Source organism: Muntiacus reevesi, chromosome 1, assembly GCF_963930625.1.
Source record: "Muntiacus reevesi chromosome 1, mMunRee1.1, whole genome shotgun sequence".
Lineage (NCBI taxonomy): Eukaryota > Metazoa > Chordata > Mammalia > Artiodactyla > Cervidae > Muntiacus > Muntiacus reevesi.
In genome coordinates this window covers 239,214,128-239,230,331 of record NC_089249.1, presented here as the reverse complement: position 1 = coordinate 239,230,331, position 16,204 = coordinate 239,214,128, and the positions used below count along the sequence as shown (strand labels likewise).

At 55.6% G+C, this 16,204-nt stretch overlaps 1 protein-coding gene across 1 annotated transcript; it reads left to right on the top strand.

Annotated features, from left to right (window-relative positions):
• The first annotated feature begins 404 nt into the window (after positions 1 to 404).
• Positions 405 to 7,209, top strand: ARSI (arylsulfatase family member I). The gene is made up of 2 exons (XM_065935972.1): positions 405 to 1,203; positions 4,936 to 7,209. The coding sequence occupies exons 1-2, from the start codon at positions 884 to 886 to the stop codon at positions 6,338 to 6,340; spliced, it is 1,725 nt and encodes a 574-aa protein (XP_065792044.1). The 5' UTR covers positions 405 to 883; the 3' UTR covers positions 6,341 to 7,209.
• Positions 7,210 to 16,204: the final 8,995 nt, after the last annotated feature.

The following is a 16,204-nucleotide window of genomic DNA, read 5'->3' as shown; positions in this document are numbered from 1 at the left end:
GGCCATGTCCAGGCCTCAGTGTCTCCAGTGGTGGAATGACCGGGTTGGAATAGAAAATAACGCGCATCCCATCCAGGACTGGCGCTCAGATAAGCTAAGACTCCATGATCGAGGAATGTCTGACCAGGCCATTCCAGAGCTATTCCATCGAATTCCAAGCAGCCCCCCTCCCTCCTTTCCCCAGTCTGGGCCAGGGCGGAGGCTGGAGCCAGAGGGCCCAGCCGGCCTGGGCTTCCCGCCCGGGGGCGGAGCCGCCGCTGGACGCCCCGCCCCTCCACCTGGGGCTCGGCCCCGGCAGATGTTACAACTTTTTCTCATTCTCTCCCGCGGTGTCCCCCACAGACCCGCCCAACCCGTGCCTCCCTCCCCTTCTCCTCTGGGGTCCTGCCCACCTCCCTAAGGGGAGCCGAGAGTTCTCCCGACTCCGGGCGGGGCGAGAGGCCGGGCCGGGGGCTGGAGGGTCGGGAGGAGGAGAAAGGGAAAGCAGAGGCGAGAGAAATTAGGAGGCGGGAGAAATCAAGGGCTAGAACGAAGAGGGAAGTCAGAGGATGGTCGAGAGCACTTTTTGGAAGCCGCCACACCGTGTCTCAGGCTGGCCTGGCTGAACTAGGGGAGAGGGACACGAGCGGCGCAGGGCGGGCGCTGGGGCGGCGGGAGGCTGCTGGTCGCGGGCCTGACCTCCTCAGAGCGCCCCGCTGCGGCCGCGCAGGTTCGGCCTCAACGTCCAGCCAGTCCCGGACCGGCCGCTGGGTCGGCCCCCGGGGACGCTGAGCGCTCTAGCAGCGTCCGGGCCAGCCGGCCGGCGGGCGTGCGGGCCGTGCGCCCTGGGCGCGCGAGACGGTGAGGCCCTGGGAGCCCTGCGCGCCGGGACGCACGGGCCGGCATGGCGATGCACGCCCTCACCGGCTTCTCTCTGGTCAGCCTGCTCGGCTTCGGCTACCTGTCCTGGGACTGGGCCAAGCCGAGCTTGGTGGCCGACGCCCCAGCGGAGGCCGGCGTGGAGCACCCCTCGGCTGCTCCACCGCAGCCTCCCCACATCATATTCATCCTCACAGACGACCAGGGCTACCACGACGTGGGCTACCATGGCTCAGATATTGAAACCCCCACGCTGGACCGCCTGGCAGCCGAGGGTGTCAAGTTGGAGAATTATTATATCCAGCCCATCTGCACGCCTTCACGGAGCCAACTTCTCACCGGCAGGTAAGCATGACCCAAGCCATTGATGCTGGTCCAAGCCCCAAATAAACCCAGCTGTAGGTTTCACTTGTACTGACATTAACCCCACTGGGAAAGCCCCGGCTCATAGCCAATTCTGTCTCCGGTTGACTGTGTGATCATTAGTAAAGACCTTTGCCCTTTCTGGGCCTCGGTTTCCCTACCTGTACACTGAGTGGGTTGGATCATCTTTGGGGATCTTCTCCCTCTGATGTTCTAGGACATTCACACTCCATACCACGTGAAGGAGACATCTGATCATCTCTTCATTAGAGGAACATGGAAGCCTCTGACACCTAGGTTTGAATGTTGCTTCTATTAATATTTACATACACTGAGGCCCTGAGCAGGGTATGTAAGTTCTCTAAGCCTCAGTTTTCTTGTCCATAAAATGGGGTGAAGAACAGATTTTAATCTTGAAAAGAGTGGTGAGGATGGAACCAGTTGCATATAGTCTTCTTGGTTATCCATAAATGGCAGCCTCTATGATACTGAAAGGATTAGGGCATCCAAACTGTTTAATGATGACATTGGGAGGAAGCCAGGGAGTGGATAGGTGGAGGAGAAAGGCACACAGGGGATGCCTGACCTATGTAGCCTTAGGCTAGCTACTTCATTTCTCAAAGCCTCTGTTTTTTCATCTGCAAAATCCTCCCGAGTTGGCTGGGAGCCCCAAGGAGACGTGCTGCTTTCTCCGTAAGGAGTTGTCCACAGGCAAGGTGGTAGGATTACAGGATTAATAGAGCAGGGAAACAGGAGGTGGGGGTGTGGAAGGCAAACTCTGGCCACTTAGGAGAAAATCCTTTGGCAAGGCTGAAGCTAATCCTCCTTGGATGGGGTCCAAGGCGTGCTTTCTCCCAAATTCCATCCAGAAGCCACTAGCGTGATCTCAGAAACCAGAACCATAGTCTTCCTGTTTCCTGGATGGGAGAAACTGAGTCACAGAGTCTGGGAGGGCCAACCTTGGTGCCTGTGCCCAGCTTCGGGATGGGTAGGAGAGAAGGCTGAGAAGCCAGGTGCTTAGAGGGGCCCTGGAGCTGGGAATCAAATAGGTGCCTTTTCTTTCTTCAATCTGGCACTTCAGCTCTAGGAACTGAGAGAGAGAACCGGAAAGAGGAAGGGGCGCGAGTGTATGAATTGGGGGTGAGGGCCGACAGTAAAGACCAAATGTTAGCCAGCCTCCAGAAGAGGGAGGAGGAATCTGCATTCCCAAGAGTGGTGCGCAAGTTAGCATTTCTCTCTGAGAGATGACTTTTGGTTTAAGCAGGGGAATGAGCAGCATGCAGGGCAGCATTCCAGCCCTGCCACCTCCCCACCCCCCCATCTGCAGGGTTAGCTGAGCATGGCTGGGCAGCGTCTGCCCTCCGCCCCCTGCAGCTAGCTGGCTCCATCTGACTGATGCTGACTACTCTCATTAGTGTTTGTTAGTGCATCCAGTCATGTTTGGTAAAGCTGGGGAGAGTCAGTTTCCCATGTTACTCACTTGCAGACAGACTTCAGTGACTCTTAGCTGGCCCACCCACTTTACCAAGCAGGGTTCTATGGTGTCCAACCCCTGAAAAAAGAGGCCTGCTGCCACTCGGGGCCCTTGGGTACTTGTTTCAAATCTAATTGTTCATTAGCTTGACCCAGGGTCTGCAGAGGCCACATCACTGAGAGATTTTGAGTGTGAGTTACAGAGACCTGGGCTCAAAGCTCAGCGCTCCTGCTTGCCAGCCGTCTTGAACTTGGACCTGTTGCTGTACTCTTGGGAGCCTCAGTTTTATCATCAGTGGAACGGAGGTAATAACAGTCTTCACTGTAGGTTACTTAGGTAAAGTAAGTGAAATAGTGTGTGCAGCCTATAGTGTTAAAAATGGCAGTAGTAGCTAATGATAGCTAACAACCAAAAGGGCTTTAAGATAAGGAAACCAAAACAGAAAAATGCACCACAGTCCCCGGCTTAAAGGTATCAGGAATTTAGGTCATGACTGGCTTAACTTGGATGCCTGGGAGTGAGAAAAAGGTGTGGGGTTCTAATACACTTGTGAAGTTCCAGGCTTCTTACTTAGTCGAAATGGGATAGAAATGAATAAATGGGGAATGAAGAGTTCTGCTCACCGTTTGCTCCTGCCTCAGGGCATTAGCCTGTGTGAGTGACCTGGATCTCGGGGTCACATAAACTTGCAGGCAGGCACCTGAGAACTGGTCTCATAACATTTGGGAGCTGGAAGGTTTTTATATGTGTCCCATTCCAACGAGCTCACTCCTCACATGATCTAACTGGGGCCTCCATGGGGGAAAAGAAGTGGCCACCTAATTTACCAGAAAAGGGTCTGTGTTTGGGCACTCTGATTGGCTTTATGTTCAAGTCCTGGCTCTGCTCCTGACCACTGAGTGAACTTAAGTGAAGTCTTTCCCTTCCTTGGAAACTTAATTTCTTTTTGAGTTGAGATGAATAAATTAGAAAATGATTTCAGTCCCTTCTGGTTCTAAAATCCTTTGAGTGTCATTCTTCATTCATTCATTTCATAAGTAACTGAGTGTCCTTGAAACATCTCTGGAGCACTAGGAATACAAAGAGGAGTAAGGGGCAGTCTCATTAAATACCACTGGGCCCAAAAACATGTATGTACAGCTAAGTAGAATACTATGGCCAAGTTGGACCAGTGAAGGTTTGTACTAAATGCTGTGAGAACCCAGAAGCAAAAGTGGCTCATTCTTTGAGTGAGAAACTTTATAGTGATGGTAACATTTGAGCTGGACTTTTAAGAGTGAAGAGGAGTTTTCTTAGGAGAGTAGGACTTGCTGTAGACCCCATGACAAGTTAGTGGCTTAGAATGTAGGGACTCTGAAATCTGGAGTCAAACTGTTGGGGATACAAATCCCAATTTTAATTACTAATTGTGTGACTCGCTGGTTAAATGATTTAATTTACTGGGCCTCTGATTTCTTATTTGGGAGATGGGAATAATAATAACAACAGGCACCCCCTAGGTTAAAGTGAGGATTTAGTGAGATAATTCCTATTAAGGGCGTAGCGCCACAATACTGAGCATACAAGTGCTTGGCATCAGCCTTTGTTTTTGTTGTTGTCATGATTAGCTTGGGTTCAACTCAACTCCCCAACTTCCTAGCTGTGTGATACTGCTTGAGTGGCTTAACCACTCTGGGCTCTAACCTCCTCATCTGTAAGATGATGTTCAGTTGATTTTGAGGGTTCAGTGAGCTAATGCATTTGAAGTGCTGGGCACATTTGATAACACCTACTGGGCTCCCCTGGTAGCTCAGCTGGTAAAGAATCCACCTGCAATGCAGGAGACCCTGATTCAATTCCTGGGTTGGGAAGATCCCCTGGAGAAGGGACAGGCTACCCACTCCAGTATTGTTGGGCTTCTCTGGTGGCTCAGTTGGTAAAGAATCCACCTGCAATGCAAGAGACCTGGGTTCGAGCCCTGGGTTGAGAAGATCCCCTGGAGGAGGGCATGGTAACCCATTCTGGTATTCTTGCCTGGAGAGTCCCCATGGACAGAGGAGCCTGGCGGGCTGCAGTCCATGTGGTTGCAAAGAGTCAGACATGACTGAGCGACTAAGCACAGCACTGGACTGGTTCCTTTACTTTTCTCGCTGGTAGTGCTGGGACCTGAGCCCACCTCAGAGTGAATGTTGGAGGTTGGGGAGCCAGGACGTGGTTTCTGCCTCACCAGTGATTTCTGTGTCCTCCCCTCTTCCCGCCAGATACCAGATCCACACAGGACTTCAGCACTCCATCATCCGCCCTCGGCAGCCCAACTGCCTGCCCCTGGACCAGGTGACACTGCCCCAGAAACTTCAGGAGCTGGGCTACTCTACCCATATGGTGGGCAAGTGGCACCTGGGCTTCTACCGGAAAGAATGCCTGCCCACGCGCCGGGGCTTTGACACCTTCCTGGGCTCACTCACAGGCAACGTGGACTACTACACCTATGACAACTGCGACGGCCCGGGGGTGTGCGGCTTTGACCTGCACGAGGGTGAGAGTGTGGCCTGGGGGCTCAGCGGCCAGTACTCCACTCTGCTCTACGCCCAGCGCGTCAGCCACATCCTAGCCAGCCACAGCCCCCGGCAGCCCCTCTTCCTCTATGTGGCCTTCCAGGCGGTCCACACGCCTCTGCAGTCCCCACGCGAGTACCTGTACCGCTACCGCACCATGGGCAACGTGGCGCGGAGGAAGTACGCAGCCATGGTGACCTGCATGGATGAGGCCGTGCGCAACATCACCTGGGCCCTCAAGCGCCATGGTTTCTACAACAACAGTGTCATCATCTTCTCCAGTGACAACGGCGGCCAGACCTTCTCCGGGGGCAGCAACTGGCCGCTGAGGGGACGCAAGGGCACTTACTGGGAAGGGGGTGTGCGGGGCCTGGGCTTTGTCCACAGCCCCCTGCTCAAGAGAAAACGACGGACAAGCCGGGCACTGGTGCACATCACTGACTGGTACCCGACCCTGGTGGCTCTGGCAGGGGGCACTGCCTCGGCAGCTGATGGGCTGGACGGTTATGACGTGTGGCCAGCCATCAGCGAGGGCCGGGCCTCACCGCGCACGGAGATTCTGCACAACATTGACCCACTCTACAACCACGCCCGGCATGGCTCCCTGGAGGGCGGCTTCGGCATCTGGAACACCGCCGTGCAGGCCGCCATCCGCGTGGGCGAGTGGAAGCTGCTGACAGGAGACCCCGGCTATGGCGACTGGATCCCACCCCAGACGCTGGCTGCCTTCCCTGGCAGTTGGTGGAACCTGGAGCGGATGGCCAGCGCCCGTCAGGCCGTGTGGCTTTTCAACATCAGTGCTGACCCCTACGAACGGGAGGACCTCGCTGGCCAGCGGCCGGATGTGGTCCGAGCCCTGCTGGCCCGCCTGGTGGACTATAACCGCACAGCTATCCCTGTGCGATACCCAGCTGAGAATCCCCGGGCCCACCCTGACTTTAATGGGGGTGCATGGGGGCCTTGGGCCAGTGATGAGGAAGAAGATGAAGAGGAGGAGGAAGGCAGGGCTCGAAGTCAGTCCAGGGGCCGACGCAAGAAAAAATGCAAGATTTGCAAGCTGAGATCCTTTTTCCGTAAACTCAACACCAGACTGATGTCCCATCGGATCTGATGGGCGGGGCTGAAATACTTGCCCACCAAGCTGGCCCTGTTCCTCACCAGGGAGGGGCTCCCGTTCAAGTCCTCCTGTTCAGGGAAATGGGGGCCATCGAGTCTCTCAGTTGAAGGGTGGGTAGCTTGGTTTGGGGCGTGGGGGAGAATAAACAAGACTGGGATGCCTGGGGTCCCAGTCCTGCCTCTCTGTTGACTTGCTCTGTGACCTTGGGTGACCTGCAGGAGCTCTCCGAGTCTCATTTTCCTCATCTGGAGAATGAGTTCTGATGACTTCGTTGCTCTGTGGTGTGGATCTGGTGCCTGGGACCACGGTGAAGTTCCCACCAACTTTGTCACTGCCTAGCTCACTTAAGGCCTCGCTCTTGAACCCTGGACCTTAGTGGTACTTCCTGGGTGAAGTGCACAACATCACCTGGGCCCTCAAGCGCCATGGTTTCTACATGGCAGGCTCCAGGCCTGGACCCGAGCCGAGGCATTATGATCTGAGCTCTGTCTGAAGCCATCCCCTGAGTGCTGAGGTTGGAGGTGCAGGGACCTGGGACCTTCCTGGATCCTCATGAGGCCTGGGCCAGTCCTGGGGACAGACTGGTGGTGGTGAGCTCCCCTTCCAGGGAGGGAAGGGGAGGACTGGGCCTGACTGTTAGCTGCTGCAGGATCAAAAGTAGTGGAAACAGCTGTGTGAAGAGCCCTGCACCAACCAGCAGAACATTTGGGTTCTGCTCTGACCTTGGGCCCAGTCCCCTTCCCTGGGCCTCGAATTCCACACCTGCACAAGGGGATGCTAGCCCTGGCTCTGCCTACCTCACAGGCCTGTAGAGAACCGGCCGCAGTCATGGTTGTGGAGGAACCCGTAACTTGATTAAAACGCAGGAACACAGAAGCAAGGGCTGCAGTGCTGTTGTGAGCTTGTGTGGGTGTGTGCTTGTGCGTCCTGGGCCAGGTGTGAGCTCACCATTGTTCCTGGGTATGGTCCAGGGGACAGGACATGTGGGTTCTGGCCCAGTCCTGCCCCAGCTCCTCTGTGTGGCCTCGGGCCCCCTCTGGGCCTCACCGTCCCTGTGCACAGTGAATGGACTAAGAACCCTCCCCCTAGATGTTCTGGGCACCGCTGGGCGTGTGTGTATGTTGGGGGACACGGGCTGGGTGGTGGGGAGGAGGGCGTGGGAGTTTCAGGGCTCGCTGGCTGGGTAGCGGCCTCTATCCGCACACTGCGTTCTGCATATCTCCCTTCAGCTTCCAGTCCGTGCAGCGTGTGTAGGCGAAAGCCCTGCTGTGAATTTTGAAAATAGTTATTTTTGTCTCTGGCAAAGGAGGCCTGTTAGGACTCGTCAGCATGTGGATGAGCGGGACGGGTTGGGTGGGGTGGGGTGGGTGCAGTGCAGTGAGGGGGGTTCCAGACTTGGTGACCGAGTGGCTGTCCTACCGCAGAGTGTGGCTGAGCCCAGGAGTGACGGTCTGGCTGGGGCTTCACAGTGGAGTTGACCTCCATGTTCTGGGCCCCTTCCCCCCAACTCTGCTCTCGTTTCCCTATTCTGGCTTCACTCAGCCAGAACCCTTTGCTGTCTCCAGAATGTCAATGCCTGGGTCGTGATGAGTCAGGGGCTACGACCAGCTGAGGCCTCTGGGTTCCAGCAACCCTCAGCGTTTCCGCCTGCTCTGGAGGGGAACTCTGCAGTCCCAGATCCAGCATACCCCAGGGCTGGCTCATCTATGGTCTTCCACTTACCTGAGATATCGCAGCTCTGCAGAAACCCTTGTCCCAGTTGTGCGGGCTGGGCCCTTCCAGAATGGTATGGAGCCAGGACTCCTCTGCCGCCCCAGACTCACACCAGCTGAGCAGAGGCCTCTCTTGTGTGTGCTGAGTTGGCTCTGTCTGAGCGGCCCCGCCTCCAGCTTCAACCAGCCCTACTTCTCTGCCTTTGGGGGCCACAAGTGCAGGACCATAAAAGACCTATTTCTGCTTGTTCCTAGGCACCAAGGCATCCCCTCTGTGGCCCACTGGGCCCTAAACATGGAGAGCCTACCTGGGACAGGGGGCTTGGGGCTGGTGCCCGCTCCTGCTGCCCTAAGAAGGAGGCCCAATCTTATCTTCAACCCAGCCTAGAGCTCATCGGCCTCAGTCTGCAGCCCAACCCAGAAACCAGCAAAGAGGCCAGAAGCCCCACTCAAGTTCAGCCTGTGACCCTGTCCATGGCCCAGCAGACCCCAAGCCTACCTAACCAGGGTGCTGGTAGCTGACTGGGGCCTAGGACTGGTGGAGGGTCTCAGGATAAGGAGCAACTCAGGGCTCAGGGCAATGTGATGAGAGGCTCAGCCTGCTTGCCGTGGTTTCTGCTCTGCCCAGCGAGGAGCATGTTGCCCAGTCCCGTTCCTCCCACTGCCTGTGGCTCCTATCTTCCCCTGCAGCCAGGGCACCTGGGTCTGGACTCTGCGTCAGGCCTCTGAATGGTATTCCCAGGCAGATGCTTGCAGCACCTATGGCGGGGAGGGATAGAAGGGTGGGCAGACCAGAGGCAGCTCTGACCCCTGGTCCTAGATCTGGGGGGAGTGGGGCCCGGAGATGCCAGACAGTTCCCCTCTTTTCACCTTGATTGGTGAAACAGCCACAGATCTGCCGGTCAAATAGGTTAGAGCCAAGGGCAGCGCTGTCCGAGCTGCACCCTGTCTGTGGCATCCTGGGCAGGGATGACCGGGCCCCTGGGAGCCAGAAGAGAGCCCTAACCTGGCTGGAAGAGCAGGGCTCTGGGCACGTCCCCTGCTGGGCCTTGGCACCATGTCCTCCCTTCTGTTGGTGCCTGTTGGGCACCCGGGACCTAGGCAAGTAGCCCTGACTGCAGGAAAGAGGAGGGCAGAGGAGGATAAGGGAAGGAGCACTGTGGCGGGAGTCAGGTGTTCTGGATTATCATCCTGACAGCCCCTGACTTCGGCGACTGCCTGAGGGCAGCTTCCTCGCTCTGGGCCTTAGTCTCCTGTCCGTAAGGGGATGGGGCTGACTCTGGGCCTGTCCAGTCCTAGCGGAGTCCTGCAAACAGGGCAGGGGTGCTGAAGTCAAACAGGTCCTCGACCAGTAGGTGTTGCCACATCTCTGCAAAGCAGGCGATGATTGTACCAATCTCACGGACATTTGTTGTGAGGTATAAAAATAGTGCAATATGTAAAGTGCTTAGCACAGGGCTTGGCTCTAAAGTGGAAAGAACTATTTTTCATGTCCTTGGAGTCAGTGAAGGAACATCTTGTCTTTACATTTCTCAGGAAGGAACGGAGGTCTCAGTGGGAAAGAAGAACTGCCATAAGCACTCGCCGCCAATGGCAGGACTTGAACTTGGGTCCTCAAGCCGCAGGTTGTGCTGTGCAAACCTGGGCCCGGTAGCTTCCAGTCCCCTCCCTCCCACTGACCTCTGTCTTGTCTTGTCCCACTTCCTCCCCTTGTCCTCTGTCTCTCGGTTCCCTGCTTCCGTCTCCCCTACAAGGAGTGCCACCTCTGTGGGACACCTCAAGGCACGGGGCCTGACCCCCGCCTCCTCTCCCTTCTGAGTGCGAGGCTGGCATTACTCACCGCAGTTAACGAACCAGATCACTCTCCACCCAGACCCTCTGTAGGCTCATTGCTCTCTTGGCCCACTTTCCACTGATTCTGCCCCCATGCTCACTGCCCTTAATGGGACAGGCCTCACGGGGACCGTGTGGATGGCACGTTTTCTATGATGCCTGCCCAGGCCCTGCAGGACCCTGAGGCACTCGGGCATGTGCATGTGAGCTCGTGTAGGGGCTCTGGAAGGTGGCACATGAGTCGGCTGTCACCCACTGTTGTGACCCAGGAATTTGGCCCTGCTCCCCGTTTGTCCCTCCCCAGGTCTGTGGCGTACAGCCTGTGTTCCTGTTCCCTGTCCTAGGATGTCGGAGCCAAGCTCAGCACCCTCCAGGGCACCCGCCCCTGGCCACCAGGCTGTGACAGACTGGCCTGCTCTTGTGTACTGCATGCAAGTTGCAGCTGGGGGGATGCGCACATGCGGGCTCTCCTGCCTGCCGCTTCCCTGGGGAGTGGGGAGTCTGGCAGAAATAGTCCCCCTGATGCAATCAGAGTCTTGTGCGCTCAGCACCACGCAGGCAGGGCTGGCTCCTCGCTGTCCGCCACCACTGGGCACAGCTACCAGCCTCTCGGGCACAGGGGAGGCAGTGAATTAGCAGTCGTGCCTCCTTGGCGGGGTGGCAGTTAAAGTCAGGATGGGGGTTGCCTGTCTGCGGCAGTGCCCACACCCCTGTGTGAGGCTCTAGAAAGTTCGGAGGTGTGTTTATGTGTGTGTGTATGTGTGTGTATAACAAGGAGTTGCCAAGGAGACCTTTTCCTCTTCTCCCTTTTCTTCCTCCCTCTCCTCCTCTCCAGGCATCTCTGCAACATCAGGACCCTACAGCCTGGGTCCTGCCCATCCCCTAGGACTGTGGGCACAGGGTCCAGGCCGGCACAGTGAGGAAGAAAACGAATGAGACTGACAGAAAGAGAGGAAGGGAGACAGAAATTTGGAAAAGGGACAAAAAGGAAGAGGAAAGACAGGGATACCTGAGAAGAAAGGGCTCAAGGGGAGCAAGGAAGGAGTGAGGAGAGGGGAGAGGCTCAAGCCAGCTCCAAGCTGGACTATCACCTCCTTTATTCAGGACATTAGATCCTCATTAATACAACCCTGGGGCACAAATCCCTTTTGTCCTGTTTGTTGATTTCTAAAGCAGCGTTGGTTTAGTTAGTACCTGACACGCTGGGCCTGTTCTCCCGCCCCAGTCCTTTGTTCTGAAGGCATGCTGCAAACCAGGACAGGCAAGATGATGGCCACACCTGAGCTCAGCTCCAGTGGGAACTCAGAGAAGGGCACCTGGAGTGATGTGTGATGTGTCCTTCCAAGATTCAGAGGGAGCAGTATGAAGAGGAAGTGACTTTTGAATTTCTTAATAAGAATCATTTCTCATCTTTTGAGCACTTACAGCATGTCAGACACTGTGTTCATCTCATTTAATCCTTAGAAGAGCCTTGGAGCTAGGGAATGTTAGCTCTATTTTGCAGATTAAGAAATCAAGGCACAGAGAAGCTAGGGCACTCATCCCCCATCACACAGCCTGTAGGTCGTGGAGTCACTCTAACCACTGCCCAGTGCTGCCTCTCCTCTCCTCTGGGCAATGACTCAGATGTCTTCAGTGGTCGCTAAGGACGGTTCCAGTGCTTTCCTGTGTGGAAGCAGTCCCCTCCTGGGGACAGGCTAGTGGGTCTGGGATGGGGGGGGTGGTGGTGCAGCCCTTCCTCAGCTTGCCTGCGATCGCCTCTAGCCTTTAGATGTATATTCTGTGCCCTGCCTGCTACCCACCAGCTGCGCAGCCCCTGAGCAAAGGCCTCTCTTCTCTGCCTCTGAATTGCGACGTTGGCGGCAAAGCAGGAAGCATATTGTGCACAGAAACAAAACTGAGTGGTTTTTCCTTTTTCTGAAGGTGGTAATGGTGCAATTAGTGGCTAAGCCATTTACCCCCTCCTCCCCGACTCTCCTCCCCTTCTTCCCCTCTGCCTCCCTCCTGTTTCTCTCCTGGGAATAAGTGGCTGCATCAGAGTCAACTCCATCCTCCTCTCCCACTCCCAACTTGCCCAGGAAGAGGGACAGAACTGAAGGGTACCCAGATTTCCCCAGGGGCCCTAGGGGACCTAGGGTTGTATAGTCAGGGATCTGCTGGGGTTGCAGATAATGTGTCTACCAAGTGAGGTGACCAGTAAGGCGATTTGGAGGTTCTGAAGGGTTGGGCTAGAAAACCAAGAGAGTTGGGATCCTCAATCCTTTTATTGTGTGGTCATTGTGGGCAAGTGCTGACATGGACCTCAGCATGGAGGGCTGTGAAGGGCGCTTGAATGGAAGAGGTGGGTGTGAGGGTCCGAGATTCTGAGTTCAAGCTGCAGTGATGGAAGTAGTCATGGTCTCACTTTAGATCTTCTTTTGCCGCTTCTAGAAACTAAAAAGAGACCTCATGTTTACATATTTCACAAAGGCCTCCACAGCTCTCAGCCTACTCTGCCTTCACAGCCTTCCTTTTCAGTGGCAGTTAAAAGGAGAGGCTCAGAGAGGGGCTGTGACTTACCCAGCATCACATAGTCAATATATGTTAAGACTGGAATTGAACTCAGATCTTTAAATGCCAGTCCTTTTTCTTCTTAATCCCTCAGGTCTTGGGGTGAGATCTTGGGGCCATAGATATGGTTACTGCCCTGAAGAGTTGAGGTTGGCAGGAAATGTGTCCATAAAATTTGGGAATGAGAATTTTAGGGCAGGTCCATGGCCACTCCCCTCCAAGCCAGGCCATGCTCCCCTCCCCACTGCTGCTTCCACCTCTTTCACCTTGACGAGGAGCACAAGCAGAAACTGGGACATGAGCCCCAGGAGACCAGATCTCCATGGCCCCTCTGGGGGCCTGGGCTAAGAGTGTGCCTAAGGAAGAGACCTCAGGAGGGGACCTGAGGGACAGCTGACTGTCATAGCTGAGCCGGGCTGGGATGAGTGGGCTGCCAGGGATGTTCCCTCCAGAACCCTGATAGCTCCTCTGCACTTCTGCCCCTAGCTAGAGTGCCAGTGTGATGGACAAGGTGGCAAAGAACAGAGAGAGAGAAAGCAAAATAAGAAAGACAGAGGCAGAGGCAAAAAAATTAGAAGGGAGCAGAGAGATAGTTACAGAGGCTATAGTGATCTACTGAGAGAAAGAGATCCCAACGAATTAGCCATCGTTTCCCTGTAAACCTTAGAACCTGGTAGTTGCCAGGGCAACAGGGCAATACCTGTCTCTCCAGAGGAGATGAAGTTGCCAGGGTTACTGCTTCCTGTCTTTTCTGGGGACCATCCGGAATGTGGCACCCTCTGGCCGTTACCATGGTAACTGCCTTTTTGCCCCACTTAATCCCATCCTGTCTGTTACAAGCGCCCCACAGTTAGAATTGGGGGTGGTGGGAAGACTGAAGATCACTTGTGGACTAAGTTTGTTCTCCTCCCCTTCTGCCAGCCCCTCCCTAAGTCCATCACCTTGGGGGTGCTGGGTCCACCCACCCCCGGGCCCACACAGGCCTGCAGTATTGTATGTGGTAGGGCCAGGGCGTCCGGGAGCAGGTTTTGCAGTGGAAGGCAGGCAGGTGTTGGGGAGGCAGTTACCGGGGCAACGGGAACAGGGCGTTTCGGAGGTGGTTGCCATGGGGACCTGGATGCTGACGAAGGCTCGCGAGGCTGTGAGCAGCCACAGTGCTCTGCTCAGAAGCCCGGGGCTCGTCAGTCAAGCTGGTTCTCAGTTCGCACTTGGCAGCACGGGCAGGCGAGTGGCCCCTAGTTCTGGGAGCAGCAGCGCTCCTGTCCTGGTCCTACAGCCCCAAGCCTCGCCTGCCCGCCCAGCGCCAGGATGGCCACCATCACCTGCACCCGCTTCACGGAAGAGTACCAGCTCTTCGAGGAACTAGGAAAGTGAGTTGCACCTCAGAGAGTCCTGGAGGGCTCAGGGGGCTCAGCATCATGGGCGGGGGGGTGTGCACCTGCCCTGCTTCCCGTGCACACATAGGAAGGAAGACTGAATGTGCTTGGAGCTGCTTGCATGTGCAGAGTGCCTAGAGTTGGGCACAGGCATGTTTGCCAAGATGTGCCAAGGCTAGTTGCGTGAGTGTGTGTGTAGAGGTGAAGGGTTGACAGTGCATGGCAGTGTCTGTGCATGCAAACACACACACATACACACACAACTGCACATGACCTGGGCACACACAGATTCTTAGAAATGCAGGATTTAAAAGGGTTCTTCCCAGTCAGCCGAGTCCAAGGCTGGAATCCCCTGTTGAGTTTTTTTCTTGAGGTGGCCATCTGTCCTCAACTTGGTTACTTCTGGTGACAGAGAGCTCATCATCTCCTGGGCAGTTCCTCCTGCCTTTAGGCACCTACAGCGGCTGTGCGGAGTGGCCGACTTCTTTATAAGCACAGCCCCTCCCCACCTTCCCCCTGGCAGCTCTGCCAAGGGTGAGAGCAATGGTACAGCAGGGGTTAATAACTGAGCCACTGTTGAGACTTCCTGGGTGTCGGGAGGAGGGGAGAGACAGTCAGTGAGCTGTGGGGGGGGGGGGGGGGTTCTGCTAATGCAGGGGCTAGTGATGTGAGGGTGCACAGCTCTGGTCCCTTGGCAAAGTTGTCCAGCCTCAGAGCTCATTTCCTGCCTCTGATGACTGGTGTGGAGAGAAAGATGGGAGGAGGTGCGGGAGGGAGAGGAGAGCCCCTTGGGATAGCCCCGTGGATTGTGGAGTGTCCGGGGAGCACTCCCAGATGCCGCCAGCTAGGTTTGTGAAGCATCTGGAGATAGACCCACAGTAGGGGTACAGTTTGGAGGCAGAGTTTGCCCGATGGGCAATGCAGCTCCAGTGTCCTGGGTGGCCCCTGTTATAGGAGCAGGAGTGCAGGGGAGAGGCACCCTGTAAGCAGGCATGTGCTGCTGTAAGGTCTGAATATGCACACGCAAGGCTGCATTTTGATGTGTGTTTTTGTGTAAGCACCGACTCTGGGGTACACTTGTGTGCACTGAAAAGGCGTGCAAGTGTTCATGTGTATGTGACCTGGGGGAAGGTGCTGGTGTGTGCTTCATGTGGAAGTCCTGAAAATGCAAGTGTGCCCTGCAAGGGTGGGTGGATGCAAGTGGCACAATGAGGTCCATTGGCTGATTTGCATGAGAACGAAGGTGCATACACGCATCACTTATGTACACATGTATGGCTGGTTGGAGCTGTGTGCACATCAGCTGTGTGTAAATATATGTCTGTGTAAGGATGCGCATGTGGGACTTGGGCTGGCTGGTGTCCCTGTGAGGTCTGGATATGGACATCTGTGAGGACCAGGGGCCATACCCACGGGAAGGCTTATGTGTGTGTGTCTGAGGCCTGGGCCCATGGGCTCGGGTGTGAGTGTGGGTACTGAAGGCATGTGCGAGCTCAGGCTGGTGTCTGCATATGTGTGGGAGGTGGGCCCGTGACTGTGTACAAGTAGGCTGCCCGCACACACACATGCACACACACACACACTTGCACACCAGGCTATCCTGACACCTACAGGCACACACCAGACACTTGTACAGGCACACACCCTAGTGCAGACATGTGCTCACTCCTGTCTGCAGACTTCCTGTCTTTCTGAGTGTGTTTTTGTCCTGGGGTTGGGGTGTGGAGAGCAGGAATGAAATGTTTGGGGCTGCTCTGGAGGACCCAGGCTACCTGCCTCACTTGTGCAGGGACCCCTTCTCAGCTGGGTTCCGGCATCCACTGGAGCCAAGGATTCCCTGATCAGCTGGGCGCTGCCTTTCAGGGTGCGACCGAGGCTCGGTTCTGGGAGGACTGCGTCACAGAGTGCAGTGAAATGGAGTTGAGATGTGACTCAGGCACTTATAAAACTGCTGTTTTGCCCTAAGAGGAGATGGATATCATGAAGACTGGGTGGTCTGAGGGTGACTTGTCAGGGAGAGCCGTCATGAGCCTTCTCGGCCCCACTATCTGCCAGGGCTCTTGCAGGGATCAGGGCATGGGCAGAATTTCTGGAGACAGAGAGCCCTTTTGTGACCATGGCAGAAAGAGTGAGGGTGGCAGGCATGGCCAGGCCTAATCTGATCAATTTCCTTCCACAATCACCAGTGCTCTTAACCTTTTTAAGGTCACGTATTCCTCCAGGAATCTGATGAAAGTCTATCTTCCCTAGAAAAATGCTCAAACCTACGAAATGGTGCAGGCAAGGTCAGGACTCGCCGGACATCAGGAAGTCTAAGGATGGAGCCTGAGGATGCTCGTATTGGAAAAAAAGGAGATGAGGCGCTACCCCTCTGATGCCTGGGTTTA

Coding starts and splice junctions, on each gene's coding strand:
- ARSI (XM_065935972.1), top strand. CDS start 884: ATGGCGATGCACGCCCTCACCGGCTTCTCTCTGGTCAGCCTGCTCGGC. Junction 1,204..4,935: donor AGCCAACTTCTCACCGGCAG/GTAAGCATGACC, acceptor TCTTCCCGCCAG/ATACCAGATCCACACAGGAC.